Raw genomic sequence first — 20,685 nt, forward strand, 5'->3', positions numbered from 1 at the left:
CAGGCTTCCAAGATCTTCCCCATAGAGATGTTTCCAATGATAAGTGGGGACGTATGTCTTCTCCAGCCTCAGGTAGGTACTGAGAAACTTCTGATCAAATATGACTGCCAAAGATTATACCAGTTCACCCCTGGGTGGGTGGGTGATATTTTAATGGTATGAAATATTTTAGGGGACAAGTATGTCAGGGAGGCAGAATGTTTGAGCCCCCATTTACTCCTGGGCTTAATTTAGATTACATACTCCTACACATACAGTTCAAGACACCTTATGTTTTATTTTTCTTCCTGGGCTTTTTCTCCCTCTGTCTGATCTAAACTTTACAGAGGGCATTGGAGGGGCTGAGGGAGAGGAGCTCAGCTGGAGAGGACTGGGCCAGCTGCACCCGAACAGGACTGGCTGTTCCCCAAGAGGAGGCCTAGGAGCACTGGCTGTTGAGTAACCATGAACAGGTCATGTTTCAGAGTCTTGGTTCCTTTCTTTTAAAATAGGTAGTCCTGCCCTGGCTGGGTAGCTTAGCTGCTTAGGGCATCATCTTGATACATCGAGGTTGCAGTTTCAATCCCTGGGCAGGGCACTTACAAGAATCAACCAATGAATGCATAAATAAACAACAAATCAATCCCAATTTCTCCCCGCCCCCTTCCTTTCTCTCTAAAATCAATCAATAAAAAAATGTAAAATAACTAGTCCTGGTGACTTACAGAATGATTCACTTTCTGTGATGTTTCAGAAACAAAAGCATTACTTCTCTATGCATTACAGTTCCTTTAGTGCCTAAAAACCCTATTCCCATGGCCTGAGCCCCATCCTCTGGGGGATTTCACTTCTTCAACCAATCAATGTCCCAAGCTAGAAAGCGGAGAAGGCCAGATGTGTTGCTCTGTCACCCTATGAACTTTGAGAAGCATGGTTCTTATTTTTTAAATGATATATTTGGGGGAGGGGTGCAAATTGGATTTCAAATAACTGAAATGGAGTTGATGTGGATTATATGTGATTCTGGGTCAGGGTGGGGGGGATAAAAGGCTTAGTAAGTGAGGGAACCATTGGTAGATCTGATGGTTAAGATCACAGTTGGGCTGACGACTTACTAGGGTTCAGGCTGAGGGACCCTGAGAACACACCTGGAGAGAAAATAGCATGCTCCTGCATTTGGAAGTTCTCTGGGCGGGGGAGGAATTGTTCTGAGATCTCCACATTTCCCCTGACTAGAGCTCACTGGAGATACAAAGACCTGAGAAGGGACCCTCAGGCCTGTGGACTCCCAGCTTTTGGAGGACTCCATCAATAAAAGTCTAAGCATGTGCCCCTACATATGCCATTTCTTTATTTAGAAGTTATATACGAGTTATATACAAGTACACTCTGATACAGGGAGAATCAACTTAAAAAGAACAATATCAAATAAACAGAAGTTCTATTTTCATCCCCCATACACCCAAGTGGACAGCCTTGTGTGTCCCTTGGTTCTCTGCACCTGTCCTGAGTCTGTACAGCAGCCCCCTTATCTGCGGGGATGTTTCAAGACCCCTAGTGGATGCCTGAAACTGTGGGTGGTACTGAAACTTATATACACTATGTTTTCCCTTCTATGTACATACCTATGATAAAGTTGAATTTATATATTAGGAATAGTAAGAGATTAACAACAGTAATAAAATGAAACAATTATAATAATTGCAATAAAGTGCCAGCCAGATGTGCTGGCATTTCACATCTGCAGAAAAGTCTTCCATGTCCCAACACCTGGGGCTCTGCTTGTACTGCGGCAAAGTTGGGGAAATGCGATGTGAGGGTAGGACTATGATAAGGAGGTCCACACTCAGGCGGTGGCACTGAACTCTGAGAGGAAGGGCTGGGATCAAGGATCTGCTCCTTCCCTTTTTCCTGTACTCCCCTCCCCCTACACCCACAAAACAGCCCTGTTATATTAGGTATAAAACTAAACAAGCTGGTCAGGGATCAGCCCAGCACTCTATCCACCCGCCCCACCCGCCCCACCCACCCCACCCGCCCCAGGGAGAAGACCTGGCTGTATGCAGCCTAGGCGGGAAGACTTGGGGAGGCGGGAAGACTTGGGGAGGCGGGAAGACCTGGGGAGGCCCGAATCACTGTCTCTGAGTACCCTACAGCATGCATGCTAAGAGGCATGAGGCTTTGGGTAGCTGCAGATAAAAGAGAAGAAGACCCATGGGTGGGAGTTGCATGGACAATAGAAGGAAGAATGTTTAACAATCAGGCTCTGCAACAATGGGACCATCTCTCCAGAGGGCTGGAAGTAACTACCCCAGAGGCATTAAGGGGGACCGGGATGACGGGCGTGTGGATGTGTACCACATTCTCTGACCAAGCGGGTGGGGAGGTCGGGAAAGACTGCATAACACAAGGACACATCGTCCGCCAGCGCTGACTGTTTTACCCAGCTCTGTAAGAGTAATAGCATCCAGGAGGAAACCAAGTTATTTATGAGAAAGAAGCTGTCCTTCAGTAAACAAAACAAATCAGGTGGGAGGGAAGATCCCAGCGCCCAATGGATGGCAACTCTGCCTCCACAAACTCTTCAGGTACCAGTTTCCCCACTTGTGCTCGTGGAAGTGATGATGAAAGCCACCGGTGGGGTTGTGGGGAGAAGCAAATGAAATGACAGGTAACTGAATGTTTACTGTGGGTTGGGGACTATTGTAAAGGCTTTACCTATATTATTTAATTCTTATAACTGCACATTTCACAAACAGAAACACAGGCGAAGAAAGTAAGTGAGATACTCAAGGCTATACAGCTAGGAAGAGGGAGAGGAGGATGAAGCCCAGGAGATGCCTACACGTTGCACCCAAACACTTAGCACAGTGCCTGGGACAAGGTGGGGCCCAGGCGATGACTGTCATCCCAGAGGCAGGGCCATATGGTAGTCGGGAGGGAGCATTTCTGTGCCACGTCATACAGGTAACTGAAGTTCTCTATGCCTGGCGTTCTTATCTGTAAAGTGGGCACAAAACATCCATTTCATAGGGAACCTCAAAGATTAAGTGATTCAATGCATGTAAAATGTTTAGAAGAATCCTTGGAAAATAAATGCCCCACAAATATAAGCTAAAGCTATATAAACGTGCTCTAGATTACAAATACATACAGTGTTTAGGATATTAATACGATACACTCTATGCCTATGTCTAGGGTAATCACTCAAGAAGGGTCAGTGCAGTGACGAGGCATCATTAACAGCCACTGATGTCTTCTGGTTGCACAATTTAGAAGAAAGTGCATTTATTAGATTTCTTTGTGTGTAACCAAACCACAACTTTCATGTATACAGGTCAGTGGCGATTTTACTACAGGAGGTTCTTGTCCCAGAAACCAGCCTCTCAGCTTCTCCCTGAACCTCTGATGAAGTGAAATCTCCCAGACTTGAATGCATGAAGGGGAGGGGACTCTAGAAGCAACCCTGGAGGAGAGATGGCATATTTCCCGTGGACTCTTTCTGCAGTAGGCTCTCCAAGAGACCCCCAGGACTGATTTGGGGATGGAGACTGACGTCTTCCACCAAAATCTGCAGAGCTGGTGGTCCTGCTATCCTACCTGGTGAGCTTGGTGCCGATCTGCTGCCTCAGCTCCAGTCTCTCTTCATCTGTCTGCCTGGGAAGGATGTTCTTTTCTTCTAGCTCTCGCTTGGAGGGCCTGTTGCTGAGTTTGATGGCTAAGGAGTCCTTCCTGCACACCTTCATGGCCAGGGAGCCTGCAGGAGGGAGAAACAGGTAAATAACGCTGACACACACGTATCCGGGCTCCCACAGGACCAACTGTGGGCCACAAGGTAAAAGGCAGGAAGACTATGGGCCTCACTTAACACCTGAGTGGTTAAGGCCCAAAGGACCCTTCAATGGAGTTCCTGCAAGCAACATGATCTGTATACCCAGCAGTGTGTTGGGCATGCGAAGAGCACAGGGGGAGCCTCGCTGGCTCTTGGCTCTCCAGGGACCTCCGGTGTGCAGGCCACATCAAAAAGGAGGGACAGACTGGAGTGCAACAGGATGCAAAGGGGGTGGGGTGGGGAAGGACGGGGCCTTTAGTAGCCAAGGGAGCTTCACAGAGCAGGAAGGGCTGGTACCTGCAGGACAAATGAGATGCGCCAGGCAGCAGGTTGGTGGACATTGCATGTGGGAAACTCAGAGGTGACAGATAAGCCAGGAGATCACAGGAGACAAAAAGATCAGTGACCATGGAGCCAGGGGTACGTGAAGGAAAATAAAGCTGGGCCGACAAAGTTGGGTCCATTTGAGGTGGGAGTGGAAGTGAATTCATTAAAACAGGCAATCTTCCGGGATTGTTTTTTCTTTTCAATGGAAGGGGTTCTGAGCAGCCAGCCGGGGCAGGGCGTCCTCCCATCTGGAAATAATCTGTGGTTCTCAACCAGGGGTGATCTTGCCCCCCAGGCGACACTTGGCAGAGTCTAGAGACATTTTTGGTTATCGAAAAGGGGGTTTAGGGGGCAGTGCTCCTGGTATCTAGTGGGCAGAGTCTGGGGGTGCTATTAAATGTCCCACAGTACACAGAACAGCCCCCACAACTTGTCTGGTCCAAAATGTCAACCGTGCCGAGGCTGAGAAATGCTGGTATAAAACCACCAGTTCTCTGGGCAGGAAAGGGGCTGGGCAGCTGCTCCTTCCACCCGGCCTTCTCTGGGCCCTTGGCTGCCCCTCAACGTTATCTTGATTATGTCATCGCTCCCCAGGAGTCTCACTGCGCAGGACACTGGGAAGCAGCGGGTTGGGGGATTCCTCTGGATTTTATTTCGTAGGCTAGTCCTTTCTTCCTCACGGGGCTTACAGCATGGGCTTTGGGATGAGACACGGGGGCATCAAACCCCAGAGCAGCCGCTGCGCGGATGAGAGGCTCTGGGCAAGCCGCTTGCCTCTCCCTTTCCTCCCTCGTCTGTCATCGGGCAGCGGGGCCTACGCCACCGCCCGCTGTAGGGGTAGATGACAGCAGTCCGAGCACGTGGCCTGGCCCGGTATACATTCAGGGAAAAGCTGCTGTAACACAAATTCACTTATTAAAAAGTTAACCAAATATCAGCCCCTAAGCACTGAGCTGAGACGTATTGATTATCCATGGCCAGAACGACAGGTTTTGAACTGTGCTTTCTTCATTTCTCCTCTCTTAGCACAGGAGAGGCCTTAACCATGAAACTTCAATCCAGGGCTACCAAAGCCGTTGGGTCTGCTTAAAGCAAATCTGCTGCACACACAACGGTGAGTACACCTGAGTGCTGTGTAGACAAAACCGAATGTTAAGGTCCCCACCCCGTTTACTGAGGGAGGGGCTGCAGCCCCAGGGAAGCGGTTAAAGGAAGGGAGCACCATCTGAGAAGTCGCAGGTGGCAGCATGATGCAATTTTTAGGTCTATAAGGATGTTTAGAGGAGACGGACACTTCATTTTACTAATGGAGACACTGCCGCCCTACGGTTAGCTGAGCTGCCCCGAGACAGGCCCAGCTGACACCAGGCCCGCATCGGAACCAGAGTGCTGCAGCTCCTCGGCGCTTTCTCCACGCCCCGCCCCCACCAGAGTCGGATGCACGCACTGGTGTACAGGGAGCTGTCGTCATCCTCGTCTTCCTCCTCCTCCTCCTCTTCTCTGGAGTATAGGCAGGAAGAGTCTTCGTAGTCTGATTCATGAGGCACATTTTCTTTATTGTCATCACATTCAATCACAACAGTTGGCACTTGTCTTATTTCTGGAAGGCCCAGAGGTCCTGTTTTTGTGACACCGTCACCCGAGTGCAAACCGGAGCTGTGGTAAGAAGTGGAACAGGGGACCCGCTGCTCGGAGCTGTGCAAAAGAAGGAGGAAGGAAGTCAGTCACTCCAGCCTAACATCACATAAACACATCAGAACCTCTGCAAAACTCAGTTGTCCGGTCCTAGGAGACAAAGGGTCTCCAGGGCAATTGAAGTCTCATTTCTTGTCTTACAGCCAAACACCTGAGGACAGCAGACTTTTCTGATGGTGGCAGCAACATGGATCTAATTCCCATGTGAATGTACTTAATGCTACTGAACTATACACTTTAAAATGGTTAAAATAGTCGTTTTTGGTCCTGTATATTTACAGTTAAGAAAATAAAAATACAAAATTGAAAAAATTCATCCCACAAGCGTTTCTGGTTAAGATCAAAGGGAAGTTCCTTTGCCACCCGAATGTCTCACAGGAGTGAAATGCTGAGTGAGGGAGAAGCTAGAGACCCAGGACAGAGACCAGGCACGAGGTTCTAGCCTCCGAAGCCCCCGTGAGTGGCAGGGGCTGAGGTGGGGCAGACGGTTTGAAATTTTGTGCATGGAGATGCAGGGAAAGAGAAGAGGTGGGACCACAAGGCTGGCGACCCGTTCGTGAACGTCAGGGTGGACCTGGTCAGGAACGACTTAGAGAGTTCTCCCCCAGGGATGGCGTCGGACCCTCAGCAGCCACAGGTAATGACAGCCTGTTTTTTTTGTGTGTGCTTTTCAGGTCAATTTTCCAAGAAGCAGTGGTGAGAATAGTCTTGGTTTTCCCTCTTAAATTGAGCCAACTCTGATAAAATAGATTTTTTTATTTTTATTATTTATTTTATCCTCACTTGAGGACATTTTTTGTTCAGATAGAGCGGGAGGGAGAGAGCGGAAGAGAGAGAGAGAGAAACATCAATGTGAAAGAGACACATCTAGTGACTGCCACCCAAGCGACCCAACCAGGGCCGGGACAAACTGCAACCGAGACACGTGCCCTTAGCAGGAACTGAACCGGGTCTCTCTGGACCGCAGGCCAACGCTCTAACTGCTGAGCCACACTGGCCAGGGCTAAAATGTATTTTTTAACTACAAATGATTTGCTTCATAAATAGAAGCCACATAGTTCATTGTAGGAAAATTAGGAAATGTATAACATCAAAAAAAAAAAAAAAAAAGTAGCTATTTTCTTTAATAGACTCTATCTTAGGCTTCTAGAGCAATTTAAAATCCTTTTTATGACAGTCTCTGAATGAAGCTCGGCAAGAAAAATGGGCCAGAAACACACAGTTAAATTTTATAATTCTTTTTCAGATTAATTGGAAGTGGGATTTATATTTTTCACTTAAGGAATTTCTAAACATAGAGAATCCAATGCATTTACTATCCAAAATTGTTTGATAGTCACAAAATAATGGACTGAGGTTATACTATATATCAATAAATTCACATTAAAGTATTTTATACAAAAGAAAAATCCTACTCATGACATATGAATGCATGATAGTCTCCTTTGAAACTTTCAATTATGCTTTAAATTATTGCTATTTTAATTTAAATTCAATTAACTCTCTTCCTTCCATTGTTTCCAAAGCACTGTTTTGCTCTTTGTATTTTTCACATAACTCTTCAGTGACACAAATGGAAAATCTACTTAACACACTACGCTGTGATGTGAGAGGCAATGAATTCACTCAACTAAAAAAAAAAAATCAAAAAACAAAAAACCCAACTGCTAAAATTAAACACATTATTACACAAATGCAGCATCTTATTAGACATTCGCAGCTACAGGGGTCCATTTCTCACCTAGTTTAATACAAATGGTAATGAGAGCAGGAAGGTGGACTGCAGGGTAGATGGCCTCTGGGTGACAAATGCAACAGTGGACTGAAGGGTGACTGACGGGGGATTAGTTGCCCCCCGCCAAGGTGCGCCCCCTTCAGACCACAGCACCCACTGCCTTCCCGTCCTGCCGGGATTCGACATCGGCTTTTACAGGGAGGGGGACAGAAGAGACAAACATAATTCCGTGGCTCATGAGGTGCCCCACCTTTGCATTCTCCTCTTCTTAATCTATAAAGTAATTAACAAGGGTTCCCAGAAAGGCACAGAGCTGGGGATATTAGATTCGGGGGATGAAAAGCAGCCAACAGATATTCTTGTCAGTGGGAAAAAAGTTGGAAACCAGAAGGTGTGAGTTCTTCAAGGCAAAGGGCTCCTCACTGCCTCGAGAAGGAGAGAGGAGAACTGTTCATGTGAAGGGAGCCAGAACACAGCCTCCCGGGCAGCCTGTGGCCAACAGCGCCCTGCGGTTTCTCTTCCCTCAAAGACACGTGGGAAGTGTGTGACCGAGTAGAAGGGGACTGTGAGGCCGATCCCCGAGCTGCTCAGGCAGGCAGGCATCATGCTACCCATCTGCCTGCAAAATAGGGACCAGTCATGACGATCGGAGACGGACTGTTGGGGGTGCTGTAGGAACAGCTGGGACCGCACCAGGCCAATTAGGTCATTCATGTTCCTGCGTGTGACTCCAGCATGCGGCAGAACGTCTGCTTTCCCTTAGGGGTGAAAAGGTGTTTTCTAGGCACCGAGGTGAATCCACCCAAAGGGTTTTTAAATATTCTACCCCTAAATATCCACTGACTGCCAACTTGGAGGGGAAGGAAGACAAACACCCAGGCGAGCCTGTCTAGGAGCAAGAAAAGACAGACGCGAGCGAAGATTGGCTGAGAAGGAGGCCGGGAGGTCATGGTTATTCGGCTCCGATGGAGGGATCAGGACACAAATTGGAGTTCAAATTGTGCCACTCACTATGGGTCACATTGTTTAACCTCAGCCTCAGCTTCCTCAACTGCAAAATTAGGTGAACCCACCCCTTTGGTGTAGGGCTGGTGTCTGTGAAGTGTCCCACCAGCCGTGCCCTTACGTGAGACCCTCCCCGGTTATTTACAGAAATGGCCTTCCGGGAGGTTTCAGAACGCTCCTGGTTTCCACCTGTTTTCCACACTGTTGTCGGGGCAACTTTCTGAAGCTCAGATCTGGTCACACCTGTTGGAACTCCGAACGCCCGTCCATCTACAAACCAGTGCTTCAGGGCTGACACAGATGGAAAAGCCAGTGAACACATCATGAGCTATACTATTCAAGGCAGAGCTAAATCAGCTTAAATGTAGCACCTCATCACACCCGGCCTCCACCGCTGGCGGCCGTGGGCAGCAAGGGCACCCGCCGCTGAACATCAGTCTTAGCAATGCCGCTATGTGTAATGGAGCTGTCACTTGGAAGGTGTGCTCTACATAAAAGGTCTCACTGTTCAAGAAGAGGGAAAACCTAGAAGTCATTTAAACACAGCATGACAAGCCATGCCTTGCACATGTGGCCCGTATTGCAAACCCCGCCTCTGTCCTCCTGTAATTTATCCCTTGGTCAGGCGCCACGCACTGCACGCTCGTGGCCTGGGACGTGCTCCCACCCCACCCTCACCTTAATTCTATTTAACTTCTTTTTGGGGGCTTAATCCTCACCTGATGTTTAGATGCAGTGGAAGGGAGGGAGGGAGAGAGACACAGAGAGAGAGAGAGAGAGTCCTGCATGACCCTGACTGGAGCCAGGGACCGAACCTGCAACCCAGGTATGTGCCCTTGACCGGGAATCGAACCCGAGACACTTCAGTCCATTGGCCAATGCTCTAACTGCTAAGCCTAACTGGTCAGGGCTCTATTTACCTTTTAATAATTGTCGCAGGTAACATGTTGCCTATGTTCTCGGGAGATTCCACAATAGTGAACATTACTAACACCTGTTTGTTTAGTGTCTTCCCTTCCCACTAAACCCTGCTGCAGGCTCTGTGAGGGGCAGGGACCATGTCTATTTTTCTTTATTTTTTTTTTATCCTCACCCAAGGACATTTTTGCATTTATCTTCAGATACAGTGGGAGGGAGAGGGGGGAAGAGAGAGAGAGAAACATTGATGTGAGAGAGACACATCGACTGGTTGCAGGGACAAACTGCAACCGAGGTCCGTGTCCTTAGCAGGAACTGAACCGGGGACTCTCTGGTCCTCAGGCTCTAACCACTGAGCAAACCATCCAGGGTAGAGACCATGTCTAATTTATGTCTGCAGCAAGAGCCTAGCACCATGTCTGATACAATGTGGACACTCAGAAACTGCTCACTGTTTTTACTCAATGAAAGAAATTTGGGCTGGAATCACTGATACAGTACTTAGGTGCGGCTGTAAGTGGAGGACAAATCCTACTTATAGGGTATAAGTGAAGAGATCTGGTTTTAATTTTCAGGGAAGCATCTGGTGGTGTATTGCAGGGTTGCAGGTGCCCACCAAGTCTGACTTGGTTGCCACTTTTATTAATGGCTTAATAACAAAAAGGGCATCCTGATCAAATGGGCGGAAGAAGGGAGGGAGAGGGGAGGAGGGAGGGCCGAGAGTGAGCATTTACTGAATGTGCCGCCCACTGTTCTAGAAGCGCTCACATCCAGCGTCTCATTGCCTCTTTGTGAGAACTCTGCAGGAGGGGTGCCCTTATCCTCATTTTATTAAACGGGAAACGGAGGCTCCAGGAGGGGATCGAATAGACCCACGAGGACACTGGTCGTAAACAAAGGAGGGAATCGGAACCCGCTCTGTTTCAATGCGCTACACCTCAAAACCGAATTACAATACTTGTAAGGCTGTATACTTTGAACACCAGTCCCACTCACTGTACACATGTAAAGTGGAGAGAACGTCATGCTTGATGAACAACATGCAGAAATGGGCATCGTTACTCGGTGAATATTTTAAATCTTGCTAGCCAGGGTAAGGGGCAGTGTTCGGCCTGCCATGGCCAGGCCATCCCCGGGGCACAGAGTTTAAGGGATTCATCTCAGATGCTGGGTTATGACGGTCAGGGTAGTGGAAGGGGTCACCTGCTGATCTACTGTTGTGTGGCTTTTGCACCAGAGCGGCAGAGCTGAGCAGTGCCGCGGAGCCTCAGGTATCTGCTTACTCTCCAGTTCTTCCTGGAAAGCGTCCTCCGACCGCTGGTCCAGACCAGACCCTCGACCACACCCACACTCCTCAGGTTTTTCGTCTGTGCCGTATCTGAAGCCCATTTACCATTATTTACTTTGCATTTTTAAACCATCACTTTAAAAAACTTAAAAACGAATTTAGCCTCATCGTAAGGCTTCTTTTGATAACTGTGTGCTTATAACTTACTTTAAAATAAATATGACTACTAAAACTTTTATACAAGGCTTGCGCTCCACAGCGATGCCCATGTCACTTTGGGTAAGTGATGGGCTGACATTTCAGGCTAGACCATGCTCTGTGGTGGCGGCTGTCCTGTGCACTGGAGCACGTTCACAGGGCCCCTGGTCTCTAGCCACTAGATGCCAGAGGTGTCTGTGCTACTTGTGACAACCAGAATTATCACCAGACGTGGCCAAATGTCTTTTGGGGGAGGGGCACTGCCCACGTGGGAACCACAGGTTTGGAATATGCTGGTTCTTGGAGCTGTACCAGGTTGAGTCACTTCTAAAGCAAGCTGGGGACGGACCATCAGGAGTGAGCAGTAGTGGTGGATTGATGAAGTGTCCAGATGCGGTCTCCTATGCTCCTGACTTGCTGTGTCTCAGGCGGTCGCTGGGGCGGCAGCAGCAATTCAATGCTGTTAGCATTCCACGGCGTTGTTACTTACAGACCTGGTCTCCTCCCCAAGCAGCTGTCCCACTAATGTAAGAGCACGAAGCTGACTCCTGAGTGCGACAGCTCTTCTCTTCACGATGCCCAGCTCAGTGATTTACAGAAAGACCCTCCAGTGGCCTCCAGAGTCACCACGTCTTCCAGAAGACCTGTCAACCCCCGAGGAAAGGCTGACTCATGGAACCAGGGCTATTCTAGACCACTCACGTCAACACTCCCAAAGTTAAGCTGTTACATGGCTTGGAATTCAAGTGGCTCTCACTGCATGTCTGTTCTTCCTGGTGGCTGACCAGGGACTAAAGCCAGAGGTAACCAGAACGCCTCTCATCCTGACCCACGGAGCCTTCCTTCACTCAGACTGGACTACCGTGCCTACGATGGTAGCAGTTAGTGTTCTTAAATGCTCACACTGTGCCTTGTGTCGATTCATTTAGGCCTTACAACAGCCCAACGGATAGGTTGCTGTGATCCCCCTCATTTTAGAGAGAAAAAGATGAGGCACACGACCAAGGTCACAGCTAGAGGGATGCAGGCCTCATTGGACGCAGGCCACAGTCCTGCAATGGCTCTGGACGCTAATCTTCTTCCAGAACCTTCTCTCCCCCCCCCCACCACTCAGTCCACTCTTTACTGCTGTCAAACAGGTCCAATCCCTCAACTCTCCCATTTAGAACCTTGAAGGGTCTCACCGTAAATGGCAAATTCCGTCCTCTTTGGCATGGGGTGGGGGTGCCTCACGACCTGGCCCCACAATGCCCTCAGCCTCGGTTGCCAGCGTTCTGTACTGTATGCCCAGTGTTTCAGCCACAGGGCCGCCGGCCCCTTCCCAAGCGCCTGTCAACCTTCCTGCCTCCTCCCTCTGCTCCTGCCATCGCTCCGCCCCCGAACTCTCCCCCGAGTCTGGCCGGAAGCTTCCTACCCTCCCTTCAGGGACAGATCACGGGCCATTTCTTCTGAACAGCCTTTCCTAACTTTCCCAGTGGAAATCAGTCCCTTCCTGTGTTTCCTCCGTAACAGCACCTGTCACATTATGTTGTGATGCTGTGTCGAAGCATTTGCCCCTGCCCCCACCGGCTGTCCTCTTTTGAAGACAGAGGCCGATTATTAGTGATCTTCAAATCCCAGTCCCACTGTGTGTGTTTGTGGCACTGACGGAGAAGTCGGCTCAGTAGCTGGGTTGAAGACTCTTGGAATCAGAGTAGGTCACATTACATTTCTCATTACTTAATACTAAAATGAGGATCCCTGATCCCTAGGGTCTTACTGGTGCAGGGCAAGTATCCTTGTGAAAGGAGAATTAAGGTTTTGGAAATAGTGATCTAAAGTTTTTTTCTAAGAAGATAATCCACAGAGGCATGGCACAGAGATCTATGCAAGCAAGAACGCCATGGTCGCTCCGTGCCCTCCGTCCTGGCACTGTCTGTGTGAGCACAGATGTAACAGAGAGAGCGTACGGTCACTCCGTTTTCCAACTGTACACTCCAGGCGGCCAGGCCCCGCAGGGAGGACTGTCCGGGCTAGGCTGCTGTGTAAGGCGAGGTAGAAGAGAATCATAAGGTTTCTTCTTATATGATATTCTATAATGAATTTAAATAAACAGCAAAGACCCCCAAATTATTCTACAGGGAGATAAATGAGATTCTGTTCCCCACCTAGGTAGCTCCAAATGATGCAATTTTCCTGACAAATGTAACCGAGATGAGCATGCGAAAACGCAAGTGCATTCATGCCAGTCATGAGCCGTGGGACAGCGGCACCGCTGAGGGGTATTTCCACGCTATTCCACACCCCCGGGCCGCCCAGCTCAGGAGGAGGGAGCAGGGCATCCAGCACACCCGCTAAAATAACTAACACACGTGGTCCCTGGGGGGCCAAGGTGCTTTGTAAATGTCCATTCTCTCAATCTTCACAAACACTTGCAAAGTTAGGAAGGGCATTGTGATAATTTTGACTTTAGGGACGAGAACATTATTACGTTTCCGAGAAAATAAGTGGAGTGATCACGGTAAGGGCGTGACCTTGGGTCTCCTCCCTCCAGGGCCTGTGCACGTTCCATCAGAAATGCTGTCGTGTCCCAGAGGACCCTCATTACATTTTCTTGTCTATGCACACACTGACTGTGAAATGCAATTTGCACCACAAATTCAAACAACAACGACAACACATGGGATATACTCATGATCTGTGCAGCAGAAAGCAAAGAGAAGAGGTGCTCACAGAACCCAGCACTCTTCTGTGAGCTCTGCTGTGCACAGCTGGGGGTGGGTCGGTGTGCAGAGGGCTGGGACGTGAGGGAGGAGAGAGCAAGCACCGCGCTGATGACCCAGCCTTGGCTAATGGAGTGTTGTCAGCAAGGAGGACGGCAGTGGGTTGACTGCGGCCGCGTTAATGATGGTTTTCTGGAGGACAGAAAGGCATCACTGTTATCCCCTCCCAGGCCCCCACGTTACCTTTCTTCAGTTCCCCGTCCCCACTTTACAAACTGCAGCACAGTCATTGGTATCACCTGTTTCTGCCACTAAAAGGTGAGCGCGTGAGGATGCGGACTTTGTTTTGCGCTCGCTGTCTCCCCAGACTGGAGGGTGGAGCAGCCTGAACATCTTCCTTCATGAAAACAAAGAAAGGATAGCAACGAGTAAACAGTTGCTCGCCCGAAACAGGAGGCCTGCCACTCTCGAGAGCTACACTGCAAACAAGCCTTCAGAAAGCCTGAGAGTACAATGGCTTCAATTGGTACAAAGCATGCACGTCACGGTCTCTTCATTAGTCCTTGTGACAAGCAGGGACGTGAAAAGCAGCTTCTCCCCCCTCCATCCTGTCTCCATCGTGAATAACATTTAATGCGTCTTCTGTTTGGAAAACTCAACTCTCTTTACTTCCACCAAACCAAGAAGTTGACACATAGATTGAGAATACAATGGCACCTCTCAGACCCCCATTCCACCTCCCCCCATTTTCCTACCATTTAAAGGGTCTAAGAAATGCCTAGATTTGAAAAAATTAAGAGACTGCCTTATCTTTCATGTTTATTACCAGTGAGGGACAGGCAGCTTATTTTTTAATTATTCATAAAGAAATGAAGGCCAAGACATCCGCAACACTGCAGAGTCAGTACAACAGTCGGTTCCTTTCCAAGGAGCTTTACCTGCAGCAGGTGGTAGCAGGCGATGCTCAGTGGAGCGCATGACTCGGAGTGGGCGGGGATTACAGGTGCTCAGACACCTCTGCTGCTCTCGTAGAAAATCAAGAGTAGGTTTTGAAAGGAAAAAAATCACTGTGTATTTTAAATCCTTCATCTTCACTGAAAATACCTGAAAAGCATGTCGCCATCACTTCTAAAGAAAAATGTGTGACAGAGGAACACTGCTCTCTGGCTTCTGATCTCAAATGCGACAATTGTGAAAATGAACAAAAAGAAGACGTTAATCTCCTCAAAGGACAGAGGAAGTTTGTTATCTATAAATATGACAATGAAAATGAAGTTAAGCTTCAAGGGGACTGGCCTTTGTAATTTAGTCTGCACGAATCATGAAGGGAGTTTTCGGAGGGAAGAGAGAACGGTCGGACGTTTTCTTCCGAGAGACCAAAAATGGGTGAGAAATTATGCTACAAATTGCAGTGCCTGAGGCTGAGGCTGAAAAATGACAGAAATAACACCGCAACCCAAGAAAACAGTTAATTAGCTTCCTTTTAGGAAAGCAGTCACACATGGTATGTTTCATCATGGCCCAGGATTAGCGTTCTGAGATAAGAAACTCAACATTAGAGCTTTTGTTTCTTTTGTTGGACTTCAGTCAGCAAGAAACTATGCCCTTCTATATATAGACCAGGGTACTGAGCTTCCCCGAGTAGGGAATGTGTTTGGAGCTTCTTTTTTTTTCTTTTCTAGCAGTGGTAATGAATTTAAATTAATTCATTCGCAACCCTCTCTGTCCTTGAAGGGACAAATGACCCACATTTCTGAAATACGGTCTGGGCTTGGGATGTGATGAATGAAACAATAAGACATGGAGAGTCTGACCAACAGCCCACCCCTCCCCTCATGCTCCATTTCTGATGAAGGAAGCACACAGTGGTGGCTCTTTCCCGGGACTTCATCCCTGGATATCAGTGAATGGCCTAGGTCACTCTTGGCTGGACGGGGGTGCCAGAGGGCAGGACGTGGAGGGGGGAGGGCTATGTTTGAGCCCCAGCTGGGCCATTCAGTAGTCGTGCATCTGGGTCTCCGGGTCGTCATCAGTGACATGGAGAAGCCTATTTGCCCCTCACAGGCCGCTGTGAGGTCAGAAGACAATGCTGGTGCTGTTGTGCTTTATGAACGTCAGTGGGGGTAGTTGCTGTTTTAACTAAGGATGTACTTAAACACCAGCCATGGCCATAACCCAGTCATTATGGATGTTATTCGTTAATTTATTAAAAATGCTTCCTTTAGTGTTTTTATACTTTTGGCCCGCAAAATCTTTCTGAACAATGGTTTGCAAGATCAAAGAATCATTATGTATGCATTGGGCAAGGTAGAGTTTCTACTGATGTACACATAGGAACTCAGGTGCAGATTCTCTCTCTTGAAAATAGAATTCCTTTTTAATTCTCTTAAAAGACTTCCAAAGATGTGAATGGTTTGTACAGTCTCCTTTAACCTGACTCTAGCCAGTGTGTCACCAACCTTGCAGGGGAAGGCTGTTCCTGCTCACTGTGACAGTACCTTCACCGAAATCTCGTCATGCCCCTTGGAACAGCAGTTACACTGCAGAACAGTCACTATTGGCAGCCACTTACAGATGATAAGTATATGCTTTAAAATCAAAGAACTGACCTCAAGCAAGAGGGTGATAAGACTTTGACCTCAAAGGGCCAGGGACAAATGTCTAACCAGAACTGGAAGAGATTTTAGAGATGGTCATCAACATAAGAAAAAGGAATCTTTCCCTGAAAACACATTTCCCTTAAAAATGTATACCATTTGCACAATGATAAAATTGTGAACTTCTTCAAATATGCCACTTCACGAGCAAGTAGCGCTCAGGCATTCAGAGTTTAATTCTTGCTTCTTGCTAGGGCACCAATGCACCTCTGCTTATCATCATGGAAAACTCTTTTATTTGCAGGTGGAAACATCATTAACATAAGCCAATGCAGTAATCATGTCAGACTGTCAAGACTAAAAGAACCCTAGCCGGTTTGGCTCAGCGGTTGGAGTGTTGGCCTGTGGACCAGAGAGTCTTGGGTTCGGTTCTCGCTAGGGGCACGTACCAAAAAAAAAAAAAAGACTAAAAGAAACCCTGGGGATCACGGAGTTCAGGACCAAGAATTAGTCTTTAGAATTTCCTGTGACCCTGGAGGTCACACAAAGAGTAGTAATCGTCACAATGAAATGTATTTATACTAGGATAATGAATGATTTATGCTCTCTGAAAGGACTAAAATAATTATGGAATAATAGAATTGTAGAGATTGAAGGAATTTGGGGGGGCTACTGTGAAAATTAGTGGCTGATTAGGATTTGAAGTCTAACTTCCAAGACTGATGCCAACTAGATCACAGAGCTTACTGGAAATATTAAAAATAAATATTGCTTAATCTTTGAAATGTTAAAACATCACCTTCAAAAAAGCTATGAAGCATCAGTGGCGAGAAAACCAATGAAAACAATCTAATTTGCGGAAACCGACACAAACAAACAAAATCTACAACAAGACAGAACCAAACCAGTTTGAGATGTGTCTTTTAGGGGCACCGAAGGCAAACTTGGTGTGCTATATAATTCTGCTTAATATTCACTACCATTTACCGGACACTTACTGTTATGCTACCTCATAAGATGAGTGACTTGAATGAAGTCCTTTGTTCCTCACAAACAATTCTACTGAGGTTGGTAGTGTTATTAATATTCCTACTTCATACATGAAGAGTCAAAGGCAAAAGGAAGCCGTATCTCTGAGATAGAAACTGTGGCAGTTAGAGGCTGGAACCCATGCAGGACGTGGGCTGCCTCCAGCTTGGCCATGCTGCCTCGGCCAGCCCTGTGACTTCGGGTAAACACGGAACTCTAAGTTTGCTTCGGGGGTCTCGAGTTCTCTCCTTTTGCACCCCTCCCACTGAATCCAGCGAGTCAGTGTTGTACCTATCTAACCACATGTTACTTTTTAGTGTCCACAAGCAGGGTTCAGGTTAGGGCAATGATTAAGAATTCACAAGCCCTGGACGGTTTGGTTCAGCGGTTGGAGCGTCGGCCTGTGGACCAGAGAGTCCCGGGTTCGGTTCCCGCTGAGGGCACGTACCAAAAAAAAAAAAAAAAAAAAAAAAAAAAAAAATTTATATAAATCAAACAGATTTAGAAAAATCTATGGAGAACATAGACAAGATGGTAAAGGGTCTAGAAACCATCTCAGTAAACGATTCCATGAATTTGGGATTATTAGCATAGAAGGGGGAGTCAGATGAAGTAAATGGCAGCTCTCTTCAAAGATTTGAAAGCCTTTCACAGCAAAAGAAGATTAGAAATAAGATGGGGGGTTTATAATAGGTAGAACTTTTAGCTTAATGGAATAAAGAACTTCACAGTAATCAGACCTTGTCGATAGTGGGGTGGGCTGTCTCGGGACCTTTCTCGAAGGGACTAGAGGACAAACAGCTGGGAGCAATGCAGTGGGTGGGCTGGTTGCCTGGATGGCCTTCAAGGTCCCTTTTAATTGAAATATGATTATTGATTCAAGTTTATGGTTCAAAGTCAGATATCAGAGCTGTTTAATTCTTCATTCGATTTTTGTGTTAACTCCAATGTTTCGTGAGGATCAGACCGGAAGTCTGGGCTAATGCCCTATAGGTGACGTTCAGGGAGGTCTCGGGACCTTTGTACGTGGGAGATCTCACGTTCCTTTCTTCCTGTGGTATTTTTTGGGGTCACTGGAAATTGCTAGGAGAAGAGAGAAAAATAATGGTTTCCTTCCGTATTACACTTGGTCAGAACACGAGTGAAATCACGTTGAAAGCCAGAGGGAGACATTTCAGAAAATAAACAGAAGAAAACTTCACTGGAGACAGTGGCAGTTCCCACACTAAACTGACAGGTGGCCTGGGTCTGTTTTCTGTCCCCAGATCCTGCCAGGTCTCCTGGAAGACAATGTGGATGCTCAGAAAAAATCGCTCAATCTTTATTTGTTTGGGAATAAAGCCTCTCTTTTTCTGAAGGGTGACCTTGTCAAAGTGATATACGCATTAATTCCCTACATCCTGGCCGGCCTATCAGAACAACCCTGGGCCGTGACCTAGGATGAGAGGGAGGGAGGCAGAGGAGGTAAGAAGAGCCTGGGGATTCCCTGGGCTCAGCTGCCAAGACCATGCTGTCCTCCTGCCCACCCCCACCTCCGATAACATCCCAACACCTCCCCTCCCGCCACCCCGCATGTGTTCTCTAGGATTCTTTTGTTGTTGTTGTTAATCCTCACCCGAGGATATGTTTCCATTGATTTTTTAGATAGAATGGAAGGGAGGGAGGGAGAGAAACATCATTGGGAGAGAGACAAATGGATTGGTTGCCTCCCGCACAGCCCCAGGGCTGGGGATCAAACCTGCAACTCAAGTATGTGCCCTTGACTGGGAATCGAACCTGAGACCCTTCCGTCCACAGGCCCATGCTCCCACCGCTGAGCCACACGGGTCAGAGCTCTCTAGGATTCATTTTGATAAAGAACCTGCCTCAGTTTAGGTCAACAGACCTACCCATTGGTCTACAGTCAACTGAACTATTCTGCAGACACACAGAAGTGAATGAACCGAGAAACACTGTGTGACTTGTTGCTTAGAACTGTCAGCCCTTTGCAAATGGCATGCTTCAAGAGGAAATGCGTTTAGCGATATCCTCCTAGTGTACTGTCCTGAGTACCTTTTTCAAGTACTTTAGGCTCCCAAAAAACACACAGCTTACTGGATGCAGAGCAGACAGGGGGACAGGACCGTACGTGGATCGCCCGCTGTCTTCAGGAAAGCGGCTGCACTAGAACCGAAAGGGGTCTGGCACCCCGAATACTACTGAGAGCAGTGCTTTCTAAAGGTCTATGGGAAGGACCCGTTTTGTCGGTTTATTTACATACTCTAACTTCAATCCATTCCAAATGGATGTTCTTATAAACTCTGATACCTATAAAAAATGAAAGTCTTTTTTATTGTAATATCCCACAGACATCACACTAGTCTGTCGAATGGCTATGAACGTGTGGAAAGGCTGGCTCTCCATTTCCTACCCCTCTGGCCGCAGAGGGCGACAAGCAGGCAGTGGGCCGCTATTCGAGCAGCTGGCCGGGCACTCGCCTTCCTTAGTCTCCCCAGGTGCTGTGAGGACTAAGATGATTGGAAAGGTGTGTAACCATCCACAAGGTGCCATCCACATTTTAAATTATTATTGTCCTCATTAACAATAAGAGCAGTTGAAAATGATGACAAGGGGCCAAGTCCATTTTCTGTTCTTCTGCCAGGCAGCCATTAAGGTGGCGCAATGGAGACAGAACACCCAGCGGCGGCGCCTTCCCAACAGTCACCAGTTCCCCAGACACAGAGTCCCTGGCCGGGGGCAGAAAGGGGAGAAGCCGCTGGGAGTTGGGAAACTGCACCAGAAAGCTCCCGGCAGGGTCCACCTTGCCTCTGGCTCTCTGCCGGGTGACCAGCAGGGGCCCCGCCGTGCAATGTTCCACCTGCAGGACCCAGTTCACAGAGGTCACTGGCCTGGGACAGGCGGTCCAGGTCCCAGCTCGGGCACACCCTTTGTGCCCGATGGCCACTTTCTTCTTGTCATGCCAGGGAGCTAGGTCAAGCAACACGCCTTGGACTCCTAGTGGGAAATTTCAGCCACCTCTGGGCACAAGAAGGGTGGTGTTTGAACACACACACACACACACACACACACACACACACACACACACTTCCGAGCTATTCAGAACCAGCCGGAGAGCTCTCCCCAGCGGCAAAACCAGGGTCTTTGCTGCGGGCCTGCCCGTGGGGTTCTCTCGGCAGATCCCCCAGCGATGCCGTCGGAAGCAGGTCCCGGTGAAGGAGGCTGCACCAGCTGCTCCACTCTGGAGGCTCATGGCATCTACGCAGCCCCGACTGCCCGCTTCCGCCCTCCTCAAGAACAGAGCACACCTTCACCTCCCAGCCCTCTGGTTCCCAACGCATGCTGCCAGCTCTCACCTTTTCTTATTTTGTATTCAAAGGACA

The 20,685-nt window shown here is 48.1% G+C and overlaps 1 protein-coding gene across 2 annotated transcripts in view; it reads right to left on the reverse strand.

The window, feature by feature from the left end:
- Nucleotides 1–20,685, reverse strand: part of LOC118626224 (phosphatase and actin regulator 1) — a 226,291-nt gene that overhangs the window by 39,596 nt on the left and 166,010 nt on the right. For both annotated transcript variants that reach the window (XM_036255616.1, XM_036255615.1), the window contains 2 exons: nt 5,586–5,833; nt 3,580–3,736 (listed from right to left, as the gene is read on the reverse strand). In XM_036255616.1, coding sequence (XP_036111509.1) covers nt 3,580–3,736; nt 5,586–5,833 — 405 coding nt within the window. The remainder of the gene's footprint in view (nt 1–3,579; nt 3,737–5,585; nt 5,834–20,685) is intronic.

The sequence above is a fragment of the Molossus molossus genome, unplaced genomic scaffold, assembly GCF_014108415.1.
Source record: "Molossus molossus isolate mMolMol1 unplaced genomic scaffold, mMolMol1.p scaffold_m16_p_12, whole genome shotgun sequence".
Taxonomy (NCBI): domain Eukaryota; kingdom Metazoa; phylum Chordata; class Mammalia; order Chiroptera; family Molossidae; genus Molossus; species Molossus molossus.